Source organism: Dicentrarchus labrax, unplaced genomic scaffold (genome assembly GCF_905237075.1).
Source record: "Dicentrarchus labrax unplaced genomic scaffold, dlabrax2021, whole genome shotgun sequence".
Taxonomy (NCBI): Eukaryota; Metazoa; Chordata; class Actinopteri; family Moronidae; genus Dicentrarchus; species Dicentrarchus labrax.
Window position 1 is genome coordinate 11,142,082 of NW_026136719.1, and position 17,343 is coordinate 11,159,424.

The window sequence follows — 17,343 nt, forward strand, 5'->3', positions numbered from 1 at the left end:
CAATCAACTATGGTTTTTGACTCTGATTGGTTGTTTTCCTCCAGGCCCGGTGGATCCTCACAGGTTATCTTTCTCATGTGCTACTGTCAGGATAAAGTAAAGTTTTTAAACTAAATAATTTTTTTATTTTTCTAATCATCTACTGCAGCTTTAAGTTGAATCCTTCTACACTTCAAACCTAATCACACATTTTAAAATCTCCCACTTTGGGTGCTATTTGTTTTCTAACGACGTTTAAACACACTTGCTGATAAATTAACTCAAGTTATTTGGAGATCAGAAACCTTTTCCTCCCCAACAGGAACTCAACCCGACTTCCGCCAAGTCAGACTTTTTGCGACACATCGTCAGAATAAATCGCCAGAGAGGAGCCGACCGATGGCTGCCGTCGTTCAGCGTCAACTACATCAGAGACTGTTTTAATCTGTGCTGCAGGTTTAGTGGAGCGGTGCTATGTCTTCGGGAATGACTGGACAAACACCGTGAGTTTTTTATTTTTGTCGTAACTTGAGCTAACATTAAACATTAAACGTTAAACACTTGAACCGAATAGTGAAGCTAACCCGCTAGCATACATGGTCGTGGCCTGCTAATAAGTGGTAGCTTGTTGGGGTCGGTTATATTTTATTTTATCTTTTTTTTTTAAGACTTAAAAGCCAACACCAATAGGCTGAGCTGAATGTACTTTATCAGAATAGTCGAACAATATATCTCTGTAAGGCTTAAATAAGTGTGTTAATGATACGAAGGCTAAAAAAAAAAAAAAAAACTGTATCGTAAGTTGCTAAGTTAGGTAGCTTAGCCTTAGCTTCAGTGTAAGTTAACGTAAGCTGGAAACGATTAACTTATTAACTGATTTAAAATCTGTGTTTGCTTCCTTCATACCTGTAAAACATATCTGTTAACGTGCTGTACGTTTGGCTACCATAAACAACCATCCACAGAAGTTATCAGGGTCGTTTGTATGTTTTTTTTGGGGGGTAATTATAATAAGTTATGTCTGAGCAAACAAGGACAGATAAAGCATTCAGGTTGTTTATTTATGCATCTGTGATGTAGTCAAAATGAATTGTTATAGCTGTGCTTGTTTAACATTTTGCTTGTTGTTGTTTGTTTCATTTCCAGGTGCCTAACCAGCCGATGGGATCAGCCAGCCCAACCTAAACCGAGTGTAGATGTAAGGCAGCAGAGGAGTAGTCAAAATGCAGGCCACCCTGTCTCTTTATCAGGAGTTGTCAGCACTGCAGGTTCAAACAGTACAGTGTCCCAGCCACCACAAATGGGAGAAAAGCCAGCGCCCCAGGGAGGAGTTGAAATGGCTGCGGCCATGGCTGCTAAAATAAATGCCATGTTGATGGCAAAAGGAAAGCTGTTGACTCCTCCACCGTTACTTGCAAAGGTGCACATGGCTTATAAAACAAACTGAAGCAAATAACTGTACATTGTGTCTTGTTTATGCATGTCAATTGAGGGCTTACTGTTTTCCTTTTCATTTCACGTGTCTTTTAGACCCCTCCAAGTGTGCCTGCGCCAGCCACTACAGAAGAGATGGTGGTCACAGAGGTCGACATAAATGATGTACCGCTAAATTGCAGGGACCTTCTTACTAAAGGCAAAACACAGGAGGAGGTAAATGAATAGTGGCCATGGTAGTGTTACATGTGACTCTGCATACTAGTTAATAAAATGGGCAAAGTGAGAAAAAAAGTTAAGAAAAGCTTTTAAAAAAAAAAAAAAAAAAAACAGCTTTAAATGTCTTCAAATTTCTTATTACTTTTTTCAGATCAGACAGTTTAGTGGAGCAGTCACCTCAACCAAAGGCCATTTCATGACCGAAGCTGAAAAGGGTAAAGCAGGGTATGTACAAAGACTGGATATCACGATCAAGTTTTTTATCTGCAGAGTCTTGAGTCTACTGAGTCCGATCTGAGGCTTTTATTTACCTAAGTGTTTACTAAAGATGTACCTGATAAATTGATATAACAGTTGTAACCTGCTATATGACACACTTATCCTTGGTACCAACCTGGGACATCTTATATAATATTCTAATAGTCCATATATTAAAAGTAATATTCTATATATTAATATTAATATATTATATTCATGTTCTTATAGTAACAGATGTTTCTAAGAGTGCAGAAGTTGTTTGTCCATGACATTTCTGATTTGTTTTCTTCCAGACAAAGACCTTTGTATTTGCATGTCCAGGGAAAGAATCAAGAGCAGGTCAATAGTAAGTAGCACTGTTTTATCTGCTAAATATACAGAATCATTATCTTCATCTAATGTAATTCACAAATGTCATAAGCATTCCTGTTCTATGTGGCAAGGGATTCAATCTGGCTGGTGTCTAAACATTGTTAACTTTTCTGCAACATTAGAGGCTGTGCTGAGGATAAAGGAGATAATCTCTGAGGACCTGTTGAGGGCCTCAGCAGCATCAGGACAACAGGTACCTGTAATGCCTCCGCTCACCCTCTACCCTCAGCCTCCTCGCCCCGTCATTCCCACATCAGCGCCGCGGATGCCCAACACCAACTCAGTGCCAGGCCAGGGACACCGGCCTGCAGCTCCTCATTCAGGGGTAGGCAGACTTGACGTCTATGTTGAAGTTTACTTTGCTACAAATGGTGGTGAAATCTGTTTAGTGTCCTGGGGATTCATTGCTAAAATGTTACCATGTCATACATATTTATGGCATATATTTTATATATATATTGCACTGTGCCCTGTAGAAGGGAGTAACCTCTTACTATCAGCAGGTCTTTTGTACTCTTAATATTACTTGTTTTTATCTTTATCTCTGTCCTATGACTTGTTTTTTCAAGGGACAGAGATGACTATTGAGTACACTCAATAGGTGCAGTTTTTGTTGAGGGTGCTTCGATTGATCAGTCACCTATTGTAATAGGCCGATGTTAACTGCAGTTAGTTTCTATAAACGTCAATCAGAAGAGCCAATAAGCTGGCTGCTAAACTGAATTTTAATACTTAATATACAATGTTGTTAAGAATAGTAAATAATACATAAGTATATACTGTAAACACAAGTCTTTATATAGACCCAGTGATCGATATCAGCTGATACTGCGTCTAGCGATCAGTGATTGGCCTCAAATATGGACTGTGGTTATTTATTTTTTATTTTTAAAGTTATTTTTTGCCTTTATTGATAGTGACAGACGAAGATAGACAGGAAAGGGGAGCAGAGAAGGGGATCAGAAGAAAAATGAATGACCATCATTTGAATAGATTGTTTTTAAATGTGTGATAGAACTATATGAAAATGTATTTTTGACACAAGTTTAGCCTATAAATATGGTTAACAGGCCCCCAAGCACATGAGGTAGCAACCTGGATTAAAACAAAAGTTCATTCATTTGGATGTGTAACAATGGCACATGAAATGATTACACAACATGCAAAGTAAAATTGGGATTATATTGTATGCAATTCATTATGCAGCCCGGGTGTCTTGTGTTTTAAATATTGATTGTTTGTGGCTTCTTATTGTGTCAGTCATGATTTTGCAAATGGAGGTTAAGAAAGTGAGGCAAATGAAGACCATGTTGCCTTCACTGATACCCACCTCCAAAATTAAGTAGCAGTGAGAACATCCCAGGTCTATAAGAAAAACACCTTGGATAACTGCATCTGCTTACAAAGCTGCTCTACCTCTAGTCAAACTTATTTTAGATGTCAAACAACCTAAATGTCCAGGGCATCATAATGAGTCACATGTTTCCATTATCCTCAGAGTTTTGTGCACACAAAGATTTTTGTGGGTCTGGACCAGGCTTTGCCCTCATTCAACGTGAATGAAAAGGTTGAGGGTCCAGGAGGTTCGTACCTGAGTCACATCCAGACAGAGACGGGGGCTCGAGTCTTTCTCAGGGGGAAAACTTCTGGCTACATTGAACAAGCATCAAAACGGGAGTCTTTTGAGCCTCTTTATGTCTACATCAGGTATGTTCGTTCATTCATTCATTCATTCATTCATTCATTCATTCATTTCAAGTCCTCTTATAGGATTCTAATTCAACTCTGTTTGTGTGGCTGTGCTAACCACCGAGTGAAAAGTAGAACCTGGTGGCATGAAACTTCGTTATCATTTGGATAGCCATCTGTAAGAGAATGTAAACCCAGGTGCAACATGAAAATGAGACTCTCCTATTCCCAGTTCCCCCGAACCACCAGCAACAAAACATTTCATTATTTTGTCTTCAGGGTGGGAAAACAGCAAAATAATAAACAAAATGGAGCTAAATGAATTAACCTAAATGTACCTGCTCAAACAAGAAAACAAATCTTTCCTAAAACTTCAGTTCTGATTTAATAAAGGGAATTTAAAAGTTTTTGTTCATTTCTGAAACAGCCATATAAAAAGCCCTGCTTGCAAATAAAAGCTAAAACTTCTGTCTTTGTGTTCTGTTAGTTCTGTCCTGAGTCTTTCATCTGTTCTCATCATATTTAACAAATTCACAAATTTGTGTTTTACAGCCACCCAAATGCAACTGGATTGGAGGCAGCGAAGAAACTCACAGAGAGTCTGCTAGAAACTGTAAGTTCATGATATTTTCACTACAAATTATATTGTGGAGTCACTGAATTAAATGTTAGTCTAATGGGAGGTTTAAGAAGGTGAAACTACTGAAGCATATAGTTTTCACCGATACCCACCTCCTAAAGTGAAAGTGGTAGTGTGAACCACCTGATCTCCAGAGATAGGTCTTGAGTGCTCTGCACCTACCCACAATGCAACTCAACTGTTGAAAATCAATCAACACAGCCTTTGTAGATTATTTATCTCTTTTATATAGTTTTTGTTTTCTCTCATTCTCCAGGTGAGAGCTGAACATGCCCGGATGGTGTCAGTGTACACAGCCACAGGCTCAACACAACGTGAGTACTTTCTTTTTCACACCTTGTAACTAATTCCAAAAGGGTGACCAAATATCAGGTACTAGCTGTCTGCATTCTTCTTGTGGTAATTAATCCTCCCATGACGTCTTTAGTGGCTCAACAATAGGTTGAAATAGTAGGTCACACTTTTCAAAACAGTTGACTCGTGTGATATATGCTATTAACTCCACATTCTATACTTTCATTTCAGCATACGCAGCACATGGATTTCCACCTAATAGCAATTACTCTAGCCAGGGATCCTGGTATAACTACCCAGCAAATGGGTATGCTGGCGGCTATTCAGCGTACCCAGGAGCCAGTGGTTATTGGAGTAATGCAAATGGTCCCCCAACTCATTCTAACATGTCGACAAACCCTCCATCTTCTCAGGCAATGGTTCAGTATCCGGTGTGTCCTAGGAAACCGCATCCCTATCTCGTCCAGGTAATTGCCCAAGATTAAGGCTGCCACTAATTATTGTTTCAGGGTTCTTGTATTAGTTATTAGTTTTGTTGATTAACTTGGACTGTGAAATGCCAAAAATAATTTTTTAATTGCTTATCGCAAGTACTATAGCCATATGTTTAGCCACCAAAAATGGAACATTTGCTAATTTCAGCATCTGTTTGAATCTGCAGACACCACAAGCTTCAAAAAACGAAATATTAATAAGTTTTGAGCTCATGGTTTATGTAACAATCCTTATTTTAAGGTTAGGGCACCTGAAACCTGTGGAGGTCTTTGTGAAACTTTAGTTCTTTACAATCGGGCTGCTGCATCAGTGTGTATGTGTTGGTTTTGCTTTACTGAAGGATCCTGGCAGCAGTGAGACAGTGGAGCCTGAAGGATCTTTAAACCCCCCCGCTGATTCAGGAAGTCCCAAACGTCATTTCCAGGAGGGGGCTAAGGAAGAACAGGTTAGCTAAAGAGAAACACCTGATAAAAAGATGAATATAATTCTGGCCACTTTAACATTAACACTTCTTTCACTCAACGTGTTTGAGTTACTGCAGTTTAACCGTTTGGTCTTCACCATTCATAGGGGAGAACAATTATATTGCTTATCCATTTCAGTAGCGAGTTACATAAATGCTTAATTGTCACATTACCATCGATAATACAAATGGCTATTAAACAAGGGTGAGCAGTGTTTTTTGACGACAGACGTGTTTTAAGCTGCATCACTGTGTTAGCCTAAAAATGGATACAATACTGACCATTTGGAAATTCCCAACATCAACAGTCAACACTGAAAGCACTTCAGGCTTGGTTAAATTCACATTGCTGTGTCATGTGACTTCTCTTGAAACGCTTGAAGTAAAAACCATCCAACTTAGAATAGTTTTAATGTTGCTGTAACCATTACTTTAGCCTTTGCTGACTTACTGCCTGTCTGCATACGACTCAGGTAGACAGGTTTGGCCGCAAATCAGAATTTTGCAGTAATCTGACTGTTGTTGCGCTCAGTAAATGAGCTGCTGATTATGCTGCTGTTTTTCGCCACAAACTTTTTAATTATCTTTATGTGACTTCACCTAGTTAAAATGATAAAATAAATGTTTGAAGTTTATTCTAAAAAAGAAAAAGTTTAAAAACAACTTTAAGCATTTTCACATGCTGAAAAATGTTTCTAATGGATGAAATATTTTCTTTTATATGTTAAAGTTTGGAATTGTCTTTAATGTTTTGTTATTTCTCTGTTTAGCCTACCAGCAGCTCTCCAGAGGGTCCTGCTCATCAGGAGTCTGAACGTCCTGCCTCCAGTGTTGAAGAGGAGAAAGTAGTAGAAAGGTGTGTTAATAGATCTTATTTCTCTTGTATGTTATTCTACATGAATCATGAGCGCTGTAGATATTGATGTTTTTCTCTCTTTAGGATTCTGATGCCTCCACCGCCACCTCCCTTTGTGCTACCTGCCCCTGTTGCGCGCAAACGGACGAGAGACGCGGTAACAGAAGATCCAGTCAGTCTGCCTGTCAGCAGCGCATCAATGGGTATGCATTTCCTTATTTCCTAAAATTCTGAGAGCCTGAGTCCTCAGACATTTGTTGAGTTGTCTGTTGCATGAAATGGCATCTCCCCCCATGGAGGAATTGGGGAGGAGTGGAGACCTGTGTGAATCTCTCCACTGGTAGAACCTACTAACACGCTCTTCTTGTATATGTTTTTTGTCTTTCCCTTGTTTTCTCTCTCAACATGTGTCTCGGGACCTGCCTGTTATGGATGTGTGCTCTGCTGCCGTTTCATTTGATATCTTCCCTCCCCTGGCTGTGGATCACACGAACTCAAAAAACGGCGCTAACATGGGGCTCCTCAATGGGTTACCTTTTTGTTTTGTTCTCTCTCTTTGTCCCCCCCCTACCCCATCCTCTCTGTCTCTCATGTGTCCCTCCTTCTTTCTACTTTTCTCTCTCTCTCCATTTTTATTGTGCCCTTACAGGTGTTAAAGAGGAGGTGTGCGAGAAGAAGTCTAAAGTGGATGAAGATGCATCAGGGCTAGTGCCCTATGGAGGAGATTCCTCCGATGAAGAGGAGGAGAGGATACGCAGCAGTAAGACCGATAACTCATAACCCCTGTCCTGCCCCATCCCCACTGCCCAGGATCCCCACAGACCCAAAATCTACATTTAGTATATTTAAAACAGTTCTCAAATCCCATAAAAGGAAAAATCCACTCTTGCATTATCACACAGAGTTTTAGGACTATACCAGTGTTTTGCCATGTTTTACCTCATTTACTACAAAGAACAAATTCATATTTGACAATTTCCCAAGCAAGACGTTAAATACAACTTTATTACATTTACATTTTTTTCTTCCACCCAAGCAGACATGGTTTTCCATTCATCTCCAGATTAACATTTCTGGTGCCACTTTGTGTACTGACATCCATTTTAGGACTCTAAATACAGGTATATACTGTATAGCAGTAAAATAAAAAATAAGGTACTAAACAGGCTGCAAAAAAATCAAAAACAAACCACTGTTATGGTCTTTGACTTATCACTGGTTTCTGATGTTCGGGGCTTTCCCGGACTCTTAAGATGGGTTTTTAATTTCTTGTCCTGATGTAGGTTTTGCTTTGTGTACATCTGTTTCAGTTAGTTTTTTCATGTTTCTCCCAGAATGTCTTTCTATAAGCTCACCCAGTGGTGTGGGAATTTAAATATATGCCCACCTTTTTTAAAGCAATTGTAAATATAGAAGGCCCGCCAACAATTTTGTGTGTTTTTAGCCACATGACTTGAAGTGCAACACATCTTGTGGCTACATGTCATTAGGGAATTTTGAGGATATGGTTTTAGAAATACAAATATTTTCTACTGTGTTCTTCTCCGTTGTGTTATTGCTGTTTTGATAGAAGCCTCTTTTTTTTGGGACGGTAAAATGTGCACTTGCCAATCTCTTACATGGCAGAGAAATCTTCTCCTCACAAAACATATACCACTATCAAACAAAATTGCCACTTTTTAACAGTGTGTAAGTATTCAGGGTGGATTTTTCCTTTTTAAGATGTGAATACAAATGTATAATAACTACAAGTGGATTTTCTTTCTTAAAACACTTTAATTTCATTTTTCAAAGCATCTTTGTTTTATCAAAAACAAGCCCCTTATTTCCTTTTTTGAACTGAAACACTTGGTCTGCTGCAGTTGCTGATGGTATAAATACATATTGTAAAATTCAGTGAAACTTTTCTTATCTTGGAAAATGGTGTATGCCTGTTCCCATGGAATACTATAATAAAAAGAACTGAAAACCCCCTATTGTCTTTATATCACACACATTTTATACTGCTGAGAAAGGTCAGCAGATATGTTTTTTTTTTTTTATGAATTCAGGTTTTCTTTATTGAAGAGCTTTGGGTAAGTGTTATAAATAAGTTTTTTTTCACTTCCCAGCAGCCCTGGGTTTTGTGTCGTTAATACTACTATTGCTGGTGTCAGATGAATGTGTACTCCGGTGCCTCGATGCCATTATGTACAGTAAGAGCTCCTGGGTTGTCCATGCCAAAGCAGGGGTGAACATAATTTCCGAAGTGGCAGTGAAAGGTATGCAAGTGTTGTTCCAGATCCACATTAAAGAAGGACAGAGTCCCCCTCTCGTAGTCCAGTGCCACTCCTATCCGCACAGGGTTCACTGTAATCCTCAGGTCAGGACTCCAGCCATTGTGCAGAAACTCATATTTATGCCTAAAGAAGGAAGAAGGGGGAAAAAAAAGGCAACATGATTGTGGATAGAGAAGTTCTGAATAGAAAGCATTTCTCTCATCCTGTCTGGGATAATTTTCCCGCTGTCAGCCATTAGGAAGGCAGATGCTGAATCATGAGCCAACAGCAGGATTTCAAATGGCTGCGGATTAAAGAAAATGAGAAATGTGATTGTTAAATTGCGCGTAGGCAGAATCACCAAGAGCATGCCTACAATGGAAACCACATTCAGGGCTTGTGTGATATGCCGCTCTTGATTTGCTAAATGTGACAATTCAGCGGTCCTGCTTTGTTCCAAGAAGAGTTGCCATAGCAACACGTATAAAGTAACAGATACTCAACTGTGGGGCTCTTCTACCTTCAGTGGGCTTGGGTTTGCATAGAGCGGATGCACAATTTTTTGCTTAGGAAAGGAAAATTTCTGGTGGCTAAAAATACAGTCTTGGCCCAGTTTCCATGAACTGCAGTAGTCGTCCCTCAGAGGCTCAGCATGCTAATTGAGATATCAGATTGGCTGAAAAATCTGCATCTACTTGGTCTGTGAAGTCTTGTTAAAACAAATTCCAAACTTGCACAACACATGGGACATGTATAAAAAATATGTTTAAAAAAAGTGACAGCAGTAAACCAAGGGTACTTGGTTAACCCTTCATTTGTTGAAACTTTACCTCCTCATTATTTGGGGTCCCGAAGTGGGTGTAAAAGTAATGTAAGTGCAAAATCAATGTTTTTCCTTTGAATATTTTTTCTTCTTTCTAAATTAAAAAAAAACTATGAAGAGAAGTTAAAGTTACAACCCCTCTGCCACAAACTATATATGGTTAAAAATGTATTTCCTTTTGTTTGCCAAAAAGTAATTCACAGACGAAAGAGATGTACAGCATGTTATCCTGTTACTTACTAGACTAATAGATAATTGTAGTGTGTATAAAGTACTGTCAACACCAATCACAGATAGAAAGCAGGGACCCCAAACCGAATATTAGGGTTAATAACAGTGAGGGTATTTTAAGTGCTGCCCTGTTACCTGGATGGAGTAAGAATGTGTCTCATACACCAGGACGTATTGTTGGCTCCGAGGTACGAGTTCCTCCCTGTGTCCTCATACGCAACTCCGATCCTAAATTCCGTCCCATCATCCACCTCAACTTCCCAGTAATGCCTGCCTCGCACTGGAATCAGATCCCCCAGGACAGCTACACATCTGTACACACACACTTAATTTACTATATACACTCAAAGGGCTATCTTAAAAGTTTCCTTTATTGTCCTTTTTGTCACACAAGCCATTGTACACTTTACCTGGTGAAGGTGTTATCGCCCAAGGCCATAGCGCTGATCGGCAGCTCCTCGTCGCCATAAAATATCGTAAAGCCATCTTCAGAGAAGGACAGGCAGGGGTGGGCGCTGTCCTCCAGGAGGTAGAAGAACGTTCCTGCACAGGTAAGCAAATGTCAGTCATACAAATGTGCAAATGGGTTTCTTTCTTGTGAAACACTTATAGTACCTATAGTTTGACCTCTTCGGGACTCAAATGTATTTAAATCCAAGTAGACATTGCTTTGTATTATGGGGTCAAACAAAAAAGATTGGGAACCATGTTACATCAATGAGAAAAACACTGGCAGAGGCTGTTTAACACAAGTAGTTTTACTTTTTACTTAAGTAAAATTTTGAATAAGGGACTTTTACTTATGATGAGATATTTTTATAAATAGCCATTGCTACTTTTACCTCAGTAAATGACCTGAATACTTCTTCAACCACTGGCCAAAAGTACCATAAACAGGCTGCTCCATGATCGTTCTCACCTGTTGTGGAGACAGTAATAGCTTCACTTCTGACGCTGGGCCCGCCGATGTTGACTGCTCTTACAGAGATGAGGTAACGCCGCCCCGTCTGCAGCTGGATCAGACACTGACAGGTGGGCACAGCTACTATAGACCTGGGGGATTAACAAATAGGACAGAAGGCTGACATCACTTCCTTTATAAAAATATATTAAATGCACACTGATGGCAACTTTCTTGGGTTGTCTTTTATTTCCATACCTCTCTACCAGAGTGTAAAACCTTGAAATAACATATTGTCCCGTCTTTTGAAACACTAGGTGGATAAATGGGGTGGTTAAATAGGAACTTTGTCATATTTGGACCACGTAACTATTTCAGTTAATGCAGTTTAGGCTCCTTTATGCAAAAAAACATTTTGCACTATTGAAATAAATGCTTCGACTATTCTCTGAAGTGACCAGATGAAAAATTAAAATGACCCCAAATGTGAGGACAGTACTCTAGCTGAGGCTATAGTGCTGCAGGAGCTGAAGCTAAGAATAGATTTTCTAGGACAGAGTGTCTTGATTCAGCAGCTCTATAACCATGGGACCTCAAAAAGCCCAGGCAAGCACTAACACAGGCTTGTTTATGGATGTATTGAAGCAAACGCCTTATTAAAAGGACAGGCCGGTGAAGACAAATATCATGGGGTACTGCATCTTTGAAGCTCGGAATATCCAGTCGAGCATTCCTGCTCCAACTGAGCTGTTTTACCTTCATCTTTCTGTGTGAAATATTTCAAGGAAAACACAATTAAATCTCGCGTTTGTTTCCATGTTGAATCTGTCAACTGTAGGTTTATGTTAACGCAGTTCTTACTCGGTAACACTGCTCTCTGTGCCGTCAGTACCCATCTCGCTGAGCTCCACAGTGTAAGAGTCTACAGGGTTGGTGTTTCCTGACTCCCAGCGGATCAGAGCAGCCTCTGGACAGCTAGTACACTCTCTCTGCTTGATCACTGGAGGCGATGGCACTAAGGCAGAGGGGAATCAAAGATTTAGACTTTACTCTCTCCAACATCAATCATATGAGGCTGGGGTGAAAACAAAATAGAGGAAAATACATCTGAAAGTGATTTAAGGGGACATTCCGAGACAACAAGACAATTATTTCAACTGTCACAAGTTGATGACTCCTTGTGTAGCTGTTGGAGTGTGACATTTATTACCTGTCATGTATAAGGCCTTCTCGCTCGCCGGGCTGATGCCTGTGGTGTTGGTAGCAGTCACCCACAGTTCGTACTGAGCGTTGGGCAGCAGATCTGTCACGGTGCAGTGGGTCTCCTTCACTTTTACTGTGCTGACTGAAAAGCAGGCACAGACTATTTTAAATGTGGCTGTACTGATCAAAACACGTCACCGTTCAGAGAAATTTAGAAGACTCCCATATCAATAGATACCATTTCAACAGTAGATGGTGTTATCATGCAATGTGAATCTGCAGCCAGTGTCTCTGTGTTATACCGTGTGGTGCACAGGTGCTGTCTGCTGGCATGTCCTCCAGCACTGGTCTGTAGTACAGCTCATAGTACTCCACCGTGTCGTCGGAGAACAAGCTCCAGCACACACGCAGGGACGTCTGAGTGGCAGAGTTGGGCATCTGGGGGTTGATTACTGGGGCAGATGGAGCTGTTTTTATATTGGAAAAATATTATTGACCTGTGTTTTTTAAATTTTTTTAACATAAAGTCATACCATTAAAAGCGCTGAGATAGCAAAGGAGCAGATTTACATAAAAGCGATGACTTATGACAGACAGTGTTAAGCTTAAACTAGAACAGACAAAATACTAAATATTCTTTCCCTCCTAAACCACACACACAAACAGGACGAGACCAGAATCAAGTATGCAAATATGCCTGTCAAATTTGCCTTTATTCCTTTCTTCTTCCCGTCCTTTCTGCGTCCCTACATTTGTAATTATGATTTCACCTTATCTGAGCAATGATCTTCTGTCTGTGTTCCTCAGGTCAAATTGATCCTTAGATGCTGTTCTTTGAATATCATTATAATCGTGTAATTTTATTACCTCCAGGATGTTCAGGGAGATTCAACTGATAGTTTTAATCATCCACCTGCTGTCTGCACCACCAGTATCTAGACTCTGGGGGATCCTGTCCTATCTCAGATCTTCATGTGGGCTTATGCTTGATGATGATGCTTCAAATTGATGGGGTCTAATCACCTAATAATAGTAATAGTTTCTCTGTTGCTAACCTCACTAGATGAACTTCCAAATGGATTCTCATTATTGAACTTGTTTTTAAATCATCAAATGGGTGGTAACCAGTGGTGTAGTACAGGGTACGCCACTTATTTTTCAGTCAGCTGTCCAACTTTCACGAGTGGAAAAGTAAGTAAAAGTAAGTAAGTAAAGACTAAGGAATACTTCACTCAAAATGGATAATTATGTGGTTGTCTCACTCCGTCTGTGGGCTAGTATTGATTATTCTGTGGCTAATTGATTCTGTCCTGAAAGCAAGGTGGGCTTTGTGGTGTAGTGCAGAGTATATGGAGCATAACCACTTATTTCTCAGTCAGCATTGGGTATACCGACTTCAAATCCCCTCTGATGTGCATCAATTAGTAGTGGAGTACTCAAAATGCCTAATTATGTAATTGTCTCATCCTATATTCTGTGGGCCAGTATTGATTACAATATCTGCACCTCTTCTGTTGCTGTTGTTCATTTCGTAATGATCCTTACTGCCTGAAGTCTAGCAGCAGAAGTGAAACAGTGTGCAAATACTAGCAGTAAATATGCTAGAGTAGTTTTACATTTCACTGTTTATAACACAGGGTGTTTATCCTGTTCAGCTTTATCCTGTCCTAGCTGGACAGGCTGCTTTAAAAAATAAAAAGGCATAAATTAAGAGTTTACCCACTTCTCCAGGCCCCACTGGTGGTAACAGTTACGTATGCTTGTTCTCTCAATGAAAGACTATTGACACACTGGCCTTGTGTATGAAAACATAAAACTAGTAAATTGCTAGGTAATTGTCTAAAGGCAACCACCACACCACAGACTCCTCTACGCTGTAATTACAGACAGTCTAAGAGCACAATGTGTCAAAGGCAACTGTGCAGATATTAACCTTCGTCTGTGTACTGCACAGACACAGTTATTGACCGATGTCTGTGTCAGATGAGCGGATTGTAAGTCAGACCTGGAACAACGTTGATGGAGTCCATCATGGTTTTGACATCGGACAGGTCAGCAAGCGGTGTGTTAAACTCAAGACATGTGGCCAACGTAAGGTCAATCTCCTCTTTGGCGAACTCCTTGATTCTATTGTAAAAAAATTCATATATTAAGGTTCAACATTAACGTAAAGCAGCTTGTGTCATGCTATTCATTTGGATCACTCAGGTCCACTTATTAGCTTTTCCTGGAGTATTTTGACTGATTTGACTGAGCAATCTAAATGCTCTGCAAAAAGCTAGTAAGTGTACCTTGAGTAAGGATTTTTATGTCAGACCACTTTTTCCAAGGCCAAGGATTTATATTCACACTAAATATTTGTCTGCTTATGTAATATTAGTCTGAAACTACAGGCAAACCTGGAAACACAACATTAGCCCTGTGCCATTAATGGTTAGTCTTTTGAAATCACACTGCAATCACCGCCAGTGCAGTCACATTATGTGGCATACAGTACTCACTGAGCAGCGGTGTAATTACCTTTTAATGGTGGGCATAACGGTCTGTCAGTAAAGGTCAAAGAAAGAGAGTGAACAAAAAAGTACATAAATGCAGAAACACTAATCAATATTACTTACCCATTTTTCATTCTATTTTTCGATTTCTTCTATTTATCATCATCATATACAACTGTCATCTGCACATCCAAATGAAGAAAACACACCTTCAGGAAAAGCCTCTTGTCTTGGCTGCGGTAAACCTCCTGGGCCGTCTCAATGAGCTCCTTGGAGGCATCCATTGCTTGACCGCAAGCCAGCAGCTGATTGTACAGCGCTTCCAGCTTGCCCTTCTTCTCCTCCTCCAGCCCCGCTGCTCTCTCGTCATATCGCTGAGACAACGTCTGCAGCACATCATTGTAGTGCTGCTCCAAGTGCTGCTCCTGACGGCCAAAATTCTCCTGTATATACATTAATAGGATGCCAGTGGCACAGTTAGAGATTAAGACAATTGTTAAGCATTAAAAACAAAATATGTAAAGAAAGGAAACATGAGAGGATAACAGGTCAAGGGAGGCAAAGAATGAAAGGGATGTGTTGACTTCAGGCCCTCCAGGGGACACACATGGACTGAAATCTGACATCTTGAACTTTATTTCTGTCTTTGAATCCAATAAAACAAATAATAACAAGAAACATTCCCAAATGAAAACAAAATAATGAATCAATGTCAAAGCACATTCCAACAATCTGTTTCAGTCTTTTGAGTGTGACATTTACCTCCACAGTGAGAAAGATTTCCTCCAGATGACCCGCAAAGCTCTCCATCTCAGCAATCTTCCCTTGCAAACGATTCCTGATTGTGACAGTCTCACTCTGAAAACAATTGAAAGTCATACTTTTACCCTCTTTTTTTTTTTTTTTTTTAATTCAAACCAGTAACAAACTGTTCTTAGCCTGTGCTGTGAGGACTTTCTGGTCACATCTGTGGCTTTCAAACTTTTATGTGGACAGCTCCATCTTCTGGGAATCGACTACAAAGAAATCTGAAATTATAAATGTCAGTCCACACTCCTTAAGAGTAATGTAATGGCCATTGTTTGGGAAATTCATGTACACGTGGATGTTTTAATGAATAGTTGTCAAGAATTTTTGTGTTTTTTCCACTAATTTCTACATTTCTAGGGGTGCTGATTCTGTGTTTATGGTACAATTTCCACCAAGAAAAAGTTATTTAAATCTCACCATGTTTGAACAGAGGTCAAATAAAGTAAGGAAATATCAAATATCACAACAATTAATCATACAAATGAGTAATGAGTAATTATGTGTAGTCATTGGTGCATATTTATTTTGTTTTTAATAGAAGCATGAAGGGAACTATATAAGAATACAATTCTACAACCTTGCATTGATAAATGACAATAAAATAACCTTGAATCCTTGAAATATTTCACTCTTACATCAAGGGCCAAAGCTGTGTTAGTGTCCCCACCTCTGTTTCTCCCTCCTTAAACACTTCATCGTCATCAAGTCCATCTTCTGCCCCAGTGGGAGACGGAGAGCTGTCCTCGCAGGGCTCAAAACGAAGGGACTCATTGGTGTCGACGGAGAACCTCTGGAAGGTTGAAACATCTCTGGTCGCCCTCCCTCCTCTGTCTGTTACGACATTGTAGGGCTCCATAGTGGTCGACTCTCTGCTTAACTCCTGGTGCTCAGCCTCCTCTGCAATCACATCCAGTCTGCCTCCTCTGATATCGTACAGGTCCATGAGGAGATTGACTGTGGGAGGACAGAGGTTGACTATTCATTTATGATTCTGGTACAAGATCAATTTAAGTCAGCCCTTTTGGCTCTACATCAGTCTATAGATCAACAACCACCTAGAATAAGTCTAAAAATCCTGCATGAGACAATAATTTAAAAGAATGAACACAATATTAGATCTCAAAACTACATAGCTGATACTTTAACCAGCCAACATGTGCAGAACAATCTGTCAATTAAATTACTGATAGTGAATGAGCAGCTGATGGTAAATTTACCTGGATAAATCAGTAAACCAGTCAGTCTAAACAACCATTTCAGCCCAGCAATGGTGTCCGACAAGCCAACTCTGTGAGCAGTCCCACCCTCACCCAGATACTGTGACAAAAATAGGTTGTGGGGACTCAGACAGCTCAAATGTCACAGGCCTGTCAAACATCCATGCTTAGTTAAAGTTAAATTACTGAATAAAACTACACACTTTAGACTACTTAGAGGCCTGAGTTTCGTTAATACTGTAAACAATGTGTAATTAGTGCCAGTTTCAGCTCCATTATTGTTCTTAGCCCTAATATTAGGAGGTGGAAATCCCCGAACATGTGATTTAAAGGTCAAAGTTGAACAGAATACCACAGACATTGTGGTGCCTTCAGGGCTCCTAGTAAACTCAGGAAAAGCCGTCATTCCAACGTTTTCTAATCAGAAATCTGAATTATTACCTCGTCGGCTCTTTCAGTACTTTGATGATCGAAAGTGTGACTGGCACTTTTTTTGTGACTGTTACCTTGACGTAGATATCAAGCAATGCTGACCTCCTGTACACTCACAGGAAGATTACTACGGAGAAATTGCCTGCTTTCACTAACAGAAGTGGTGTTATACCTAATATTTTAGCTAAATAATTAGAATAATCCCCATGGTAACCTCTATCTCGACATTAAACTTAAAGAAAATATGATAACAACGTCTTAATCGCTTCGTCAA

At 39.8% G+C, this 17,343-nt stretch overlaps 2 protein-coding genes across 2 annotated transcripts; one reads left to right on the forward strand and one right to left on the reverse strand.

Moving 5' to 3' along the window:
* Positions 1–323: 323 nt before the first annotated feature.
* Positions 324–8,671, forward strand: LOC127352322 (KH homology domain-containing protein 4). Its single transcript, XM_051380633.1, has 14 exons — positions 324–482; positions 1,126–1,399; positions 1,510–1,629; positions 1,784–1,857; positions 2,184–2,236; positions 2,385–2,587; positions 3,761–3,969; positions 4,504–4,564; positions 4,848–4,905; positions 5,117–5,352; positions 5,721–5,825; positions 6,614–6,699; positions 6,784–6,902; positions 7,349–8,671. Exons 1-14 carry the CDS (start codon positions 454–456, stop codon positions 7,477–7,479), a joined length of 1,758 nt encoding a protein of 585 aa, XP_051236593.1. The 5' UTR covers positions 324–453; the 3' UTR covers positions 7,480–8,671.
* Positions 7,684–17,202, reverse strand: LOC127352321 (fibronectin type III and SPRY domain-containing protein 2). Its single transcript, XM_051380632.1, has 13 exons — positions 16,638–17,202; positions 16,088–16,374; positions 15,373–15,468; positions 14,820–15,053; positions 14,636–14,658; positions 14,121–14,242; positions 12,418–12,582; positions 12,123–12,257; positions 11,774–11,927; positions 10,931–11,064; positions 10,422–10,554; positions 10,147–10,323; positions 7,684–9,101 (listed from the first exon to the last, which is right to left on the reverse strand). Exons 2-13 carry the CDS (start codon positions 16,361–16,363, stop codon positions 8,852–8,854), a joined length of 1,899 nt encoding a protein of 632 aa, XP_051236592.1. The 5' UTR covers positions 16,364–16,374; positions 16,638–17,202; the 3' UTR covers positions 7,684–8,851.
* Positions 17,203–17,343: the final 141 nt, after the last annotated feature.

Excerpts from the sequence above, each read along its gene's own strand:
- LOC127352322 (XM_051380633.1), top strand. The coding sequence starts at position 454 with ATGTCTTCGGGAATGACTGGACAAACACC. Across the intron at positions 1,630-1,783 it reads AAGGCAAAACACAGGAGGAG|ATCAGACAGTTTAGTGGAGC; the intron begins GTAAATGAATAG and ends TACTTTTTTCAG. Across the intron at positions 2,237-2,384 it reads GAATCAAGAGCAGGTCAATA|AGGCTGTGCTGAGGATAAAG; the intron begins GTAAGTAGCACT and ends CTGCAACATTAG.
- LOC127352321 (XM_051380632.1), bottom strand. The coding sequence starts at position 16,363 with ATGGACCTGTACGATATCAGAGGAGGCAGACTGGATGTGATTGCAGAG. Across the intron at positions 15,469-16,087 it reads TTAAGGAGGGAGAAACAGAG|AGTGAGACTGTCACAATCAG; the intron begins GTGGGGACACTA and ends AATTGTTTTCAG. Across the intron at positions 14,243-14,635 it reads GTTATGCCCACCATTAAAAG|AATCAAGGAGTTCGCCAAAG; the intron begins GTAATTACACCG and ends TTTTTACAATAG.